The sequence below is a fragment of the Oncorhynchus clarkii genome, unplaced genomic scaffold (assembly GCF_045791955.1).
Source record: "Oncorhynchus clarkii lewisi isolate Uvic-CL-2024 unplaced genomic scaffold, UVic_Ocla_1.0 unplaced_contig_5150_pilon_pilon, whole genome shotgun sequence".
In the NCBI taxonomy this organism is placed as follows: domain Eukaryota; kingdom Metazoa; phylum Chordata; class Actinopteri; order Salmoniformes; family Salmonidae; genus Oncorhynchus; species Oncorhynchus clarkii.
The window spans coordinates 45-6,173 of NW_027258958.1; the positions used below are offsets into that span (position 1 = coordinate 45).

A 6,129-nucleotide genomic window follows, 5' to 3' on the forward strand; every position below is an offset into this window, starting at 1 on the left:
CATATTGAACGGTTGTTGAGCGTTCTTAAATTCATCAGTTATTCTGCGCTCTGGCACACTCAGACGGGAGTGCTCTGGAATCGGAGTAGATGGCCAGACTGAATTTACGAACGCACCCAAAATGGTTACTTGTATAGTGGGGTCTTTCGTTAAGACATGTAGCTAGCTAGCTACATCCAAGACCCCACACATTGTTTAGCTAGCTAGCTAATCCCAACTCATGACGTTACCACCCTGCATGAATCTGCAAGTAGCTAACCAACCAGGTTCAATGTTAGCTAGCCAACATTAGGCTATACCTAGCCAAGCAAATAGCTCTGAGATACGAACAATAAGATCATACACGTAACGTTGGCTAGCGAGCCAGCCAGCTAACGTTATCTAGCTAACAGTACACTTTAACTTGAAACGAAACCACTTTCTTTTAAAATTTGAGACATGGAATATCTGAAAATGTAGCTAGCTAGACTATCTTACCCGTATACATCATGGATGGACGTGACTCCTGGCACGGATACCATGGGTGCCTTTACTTTGAATATGTATTGTGTCTTGAGGTGTTTTTTCTCCATGTCCTTAGCTATCATACTCGAATCCCACTGATTTCAAAACTCGGTCCTCCAGAAAGTGGACAACACTTGTAGTTATACTACGCAATACATTAAAAAAAGCTGCGTTAGACAGGATTACCTACACATACTGACCAGCTCAAATAGACTATATGTCAAACCAATCCAAACTCATCTCTCGGCATGTCCAGCCCACTCATTATCTCAGCCAGTCATTGCTAGCGGGAAGGTTTCTGCTTTTTTCTGTGGCTAAACCAACTAGGCTAGTAATTTAACAATTTTATGCATATTCACAGATGGCATTGTTATTAAGGCACATGAAAGTTCACTGTTCGAGAAGGCATTGACCTTGATAAAAAAATAAAAGTTTACGTTCAAACGGCTCTCCTGTGAAGTAGTGACCCTATTTTCCTGAAACGAGTCACATATGCTGAGCACTTGTTGGCTGCTTTTACTTCACTCTGCGGTCCAACTCATCCCAAACCATCTCCATTGGGTTGAGGTCAGGGGATTCTGGAGGCCAGGTCATCTGATGCAGCACTCCATCACTCTCCTTCTTAGTCAAATAGCCCTTACACAGCCTGGAGGTGTGATGGGTCAGTGTCCTGTTGAAAAACAAATGATAGTCCCACTAAACACAAACCAGATGGATGGCATATCGCTGCAGAATGCTGTGGTAGCCATGCTGGTTAAGTGTGCCTTGAATTCCAAATAAATCAGTGACAGTGTCACCAGCAAAGTACCCCCTCACCATCACACCACCTCCTCCTCCTCCATGCTTCACGGGGGGAACCACACATTCGGAAATCATCCATTCACCTACTCTGCGTCTCACAAAGACACAGCGGTTGGAACCAAAAATCTCTAATTCGGACTCATCAAACCAAAGGACAGATCTCCACCATTCTAATATCCATTGCTCGTGTTTCTTGGCCCAAGCAAGTCTCTTTTTCTTATTGGTGTCCTTTAAATAGTGGTTTCTTTGCAGCAATTTGACCACGAAGGCCTGATTCACGCAGTCTCCTTGAACAGTTGATGTTGAGATGTGTCTGTTACTTGAACTCTGTGAAGCATTTATTTGGGCTGCAATGTCTGAGGCTGGTAACTCAAATGAACTTATCCTCTGCAGCAGAGGTAACTCTGGGTCTTCCTTTCCTGTTGTGGTCCTCATGAGAGCCAGTTTCATCATAGCGTTTGATGGTTTTTGCGACTGCACTTGAAGAAACTTTCAAAGTTCTTGAAATGTTCCGGATTGACTGACCTTCATGTCTTAAAGTAATGACGGACTGTCGTTTCTCTTTGCTTATTTGATCTGTTCTTGCCATAGTATGGACTTGGTCTTTTACCAAATAGGGCTATCTTTTGTATATCACCCCTACCATGTTACAACACAACTGATTGGCTCAAACACATTAAAAAGGAAAGAAATTCCAAAAATTAAGTTTTACAAGGCACACCTGTCAATATACATGCATTCCAGGTGACTACCTCATGAAGCTGGTTGAGAGAATGCCAAGATTGTGCAAAGCTGTCATCAAGGCAAAGGGTGGCTACTTTGAAGAATCTGAAACATAAAGTATATTTTGATTTGTTTAATACTGTTTTTGCTTACTACATGATTACATATGTTTTATTTTATTGTTTTGATGTCTTCACTATTATTCTACAATGCAGAAAATAGTCAAATAAAATGAAGAAAAACCCTTTAATGAGTAGGTGTGTCCAAACGGTTGACTGGTACTGTATTTATGTACATTTTATCAGAATGACTCAAATGAAACTTTATCACATAAAGGTACTAACGACAGATATGTAAACACAATTGAATACACTCAAAACAGTAGAGCATTGACAGGTAAGTGTTGGTATTGAACATACTAATATTGGTCTTTGACAAAGTACAGTGTGAAGGATAAGTCTTACAGTAATGTGCACGATGTGGGTATTATCATGTATTTGTCATATCTAAAATGTATCCTTAAAGGAATATATACATTAAAGGGAATTTTGTGCTTGAAACAAATCTCTGCTATTGATTACTAAATCATGAAAATGTATATACGGCAATGACACAAAAGATACCATATAAACGTGCTGTTCCAACGGCACACTTGAACAAGTACTATGTTACAAACTTAACAACAAACATTGCAAGCTTCAGGTCTTTCTTGATGTGAATATTTTGTCCCAGTGAAACTAACCTGGATGTATAAAGTTGAAGTGAAAAAAAAAACAACAACAAAAAAGATGGCGATGTCAGCTGCTAATGTTTCGTCTCCTTTAGTCTCTCCTGTACCTTCTGTGGCTGGCCAAACTGCACCAGTCTGAGGATGTTCTTGTTGTCCATCACTCCCTGGATAAACTCCTCCTCTGTTAGCTTATCTGAAAGGACAGAATTAATAACAGATAAAATAATAGATACGTTTACAATGCTCATTGCGCATAAGGTCAAAATGCATTCATCAAAATACAATATACAATATATGTATGATTTTCTTGAACTATTCTTTGAGTGGTTCTTAAACATGAAAACAAGGCTTACCATTTTCTTTCTTGCCGAAGGAGTCCCAGATTTTATCAGCTCTCTTCTCTGGTGTGTTCTCATCATCAGGAAGATTCTTCTGGTCCTCTTTGGAGATCATGTTGAATATCGACTGTAAACACAAAGTTTATTTCATCATTATAGAGATTTGAGCAGCACGCAAAAAAACATGATGTTACCACATCTCATCTCTTACACCTATTTCATTACATCTATTTCACAATGACTCTACAACTGACCTCAACGATCTCCTGGATCTCCTTCTTGGTTATGCTTCCGTTGTGGTCGACATCGTACAGGTTGAACGCCCACTCCAGTTTCTGTATGGTCCTCCCAGAGGAGGTCAAGTGCAGGGCCATGATGTACTCCTTAAAGTCCAGCATCCCATCACTGCAGGGTTCAATATCATTCAATTACGCTGTTTCTATATCCCACAAGTGCTAATTATGCAGAGCAGTGCAAATCAGCAGGCACGTTGTAATGACCATGTAATCCATCCATCACCTGTTGGAATCGAAGCTCCTGAAGACGTGGCGTGCATAAGCCTTGGGGTCTGCATCGGGGAAGAATTTGACGTAGATGGCCTCAAACTGCTGCTTGCTGATTCGCCCACTGGGACACTCTCTCAGGAAGGTCTGGTACCTATAGAGGACGAAATAAAGATGGGATCAAACAGTAGCTACGTCTCAAATGACACCATTCTCTCCCATAAAGTGTATTTATTTCGACCAGAATTGTAAGTACCCGGTACATAGTTGCTTCTCACTGTACTTGGTGTTCAGTTTCAGCTCCTCCAGGAGATCCTTGGACAGGGAGACACTTTTGCTGTTGCCCATCTCTCCTGTGTTTCGGGATCGCTGTCCTCTAATTTTCTCTCTATTTCTTCCCTCTCTGTCCGTTGCTCTATTTTGCTCGATCCCTCCTTGGTTCTTTTATTATTTTCTTTCTCTTTCACAGTCTCTTTTTTTTTCTCTGCGCTCTCATGTGAGAGGACCCACTCAATCCTAATCTGGTGCACCTCTGCTCTGACCAGGAACAAACACCGGCCCTCTTGTTCTCTGCTATTTAAATGAAGATAGATTGGTATTGGTTCAGACTGGGTGTAGGGGAGATTATAGTATACACAGCTGGTGATTTTCAGTGCACTCGACTGACACCTATATTGAAATGGATAGGGATTAAACAGCAGGGAATCTCATGGTCTAATACTGTTGGATTAGATTGGTATCAGTGTATTACCTGTTTTATACTCAGTGATAGGCAAAAACACATATGAACATGAGTCATCACTATCACATGCTGTGATTATGACATTGTAATTTGTCATTTACTGAGGTAAAAATTTATTTTTTATATATATATATATAATTATATATATATATTGAACAAAAATATAAATGCAACATGCAACAATTTCAAAGATTTTAATGAGTTCAAATCAAATAAAATGTTATTTGTCACATACACATGGTTAGCAGATGTTAATGCGAGGCTAGCGAAATGCTTGTGCTTCTAGTTCCGGCCATGCAGTAATATCTAACAAGTAATCTAACAATTTCACAACAACTACCTTATACACACAAGTGTAAAGGAATGAATACGAATATGTACATATAAATATATGGATGAGTGATGGCCGAACGGCATAGGCAAGATGCAGTAGATGGCATAGAGTACAGTATATACATATATGAGATGAGTAATGTAGGGTATGTAAACTTTATATAAAGTGCCATTGTTTAAAGTGGCTACTGATACATTTATTACATACATTTCTCATTATTAAAGTGGCAAGAGATGAGTCAGTATGTTGGCAGCAGCCACTCAATGTTAGTGGTGGCTGTTTAACAGTCTGATGGCCTTGAGATAGAAGCTGTTCTTCAGTCTCTCGGTCCCAGCTTTGATGCACCTGTACTGACCTTGCCTTCTGGATGATAGTGGGGTGAACAGGCAATGGCTCGGGTGGTTGTTGTCCTTGATTATCTTTTTGGCCTTCCTGTGACATCGGGTGGTGTAGGTGTCCTGGAGGGCAGGTAGTTTGCCCCAGGTGATGCGTTGTGCATACCTCACTACCCTCTGGAGAGCCTTACGGTTGTGGGCGGAGCAGTTGCAGTACCAGGCGGTGATACAGCCCGACAGGATGCTCTCGATTGTGCATCTGTAAAAGTTTGTGAGGGTTTTTAATGACAAGCCGAATTTCTTCAGCCTCCTGAGGTTGAAGAGGCGCTGCTGCACCTTCTTCACCACGCTGTCTGTGTGGGTGGACCATTTCAGTTTGTCCGTGATGTGTACGCCGAGGAACTTAAAACTTTCCACCTTCTCCACTACTGTCCCGTCGATGTGGATAGGGGTCTGCTCCCTCTGCTTTTTCCTGAAGTCCACGATCATCTACTTTGTTTTGTTGACATTGAGCGAGAGGTTATTTTCCTGATGTGTACGCCGAGGAACTTAAAACTTTCCACCTTCTCCACTACTGTCCCGTCGATGTGGATAGGGGTCTGCTCCCTCTGCTTTTTCCTGAAGTCCACGATCATCTACTTTGTTTTGTTGACATTGAGCGAGAGGTTATTTTCCTGATGTGTACGCCGAGGAACTTAAAACTTTCCACCTTCTCCACTACTGTCCCGTCGATGTGGATAGGGGTCTGCTCCCTCTGCTTTTTCCTGAAGTCCACGATCATCTACTTTGTTTTGTTGACATTGAGCGAGAGGTTATTTTCCTGACACCACACTCCGAGGGCCCTCACCTCCTCCCTGTAGGTCGTCTCGTCGTTGAGGGTGATCAAGCCTACCACTGTAGTGTCTGCAATCGTATAGGTCATATAAGGAAATCGGTCAATTTAAATAAATTCATTAGGCCCTAATCTATGGATTTCACATGACTGGGAATACAGGTATCTGTTGGTCACAGATACCTTAAAAAAACATTAGGGGCGTGGATCAGAAAGCCAGTCAGCATCTGGTATGACAACCATTTGCCTCATGCAGCGGGACAGATCTCATTCGCATAGAGTTGATC

At 41.5% G+C, this 6,129-nt stretch overlaps 1 protein-coding gene across 1 annotated transcript; it reads right to left on the bottom strand.

Moving 5' to 3' along the window:
• Positions 1-2,832: 2,832 nt before the first annotated feature.
• On the bottom strand, positions 2,833-3,947 carry LOC139399231 (recoverin-like). The gene is made up of 5 exons (XM_071144747.1): positions 3,856-3,947; positions 3,616-3,753; positions 3,351-3,501; positions 3,112-3,223; positions 2,833-2,951 (listed from the first exon to the last, which is right to left on the bottom strand). Exons 1-5 carry the CDS (start codon positions 3,945-3,947, stop codon positions 2,833-2,835), a joined length of 612 nt encoding a protein of 203 aa, XP_071000848.1.
• Positions 3,948-6,129: the final 2,182 nt, after the last annotated feature.

Bases quoted from the DNA above. Each gene is read 5' to 3' on its own strand.
- LOC139399231 (XM_071144747.1), bottom strand. From the start codon at position 3,947: ATGGGCAACAGCAAAAGTGTCTCCCTGTCCAAGGATCTCCTGGAGGAG. The intron at 3,754-3,855 runs GTACTTACAATT...CGTCCTCTATAG, and splicing joins GAGAAGCAACTATGTACCGG to GTACCAGACCTTCCTGAGAG. The intron at 2,952-3,111 runs GTAAGCCTTGTT...CTGTCCTTTCAG, and splicing joins CTTCGGCAAGAAAGAAAATG to ATAAGCTAACAGAGGAGGAG.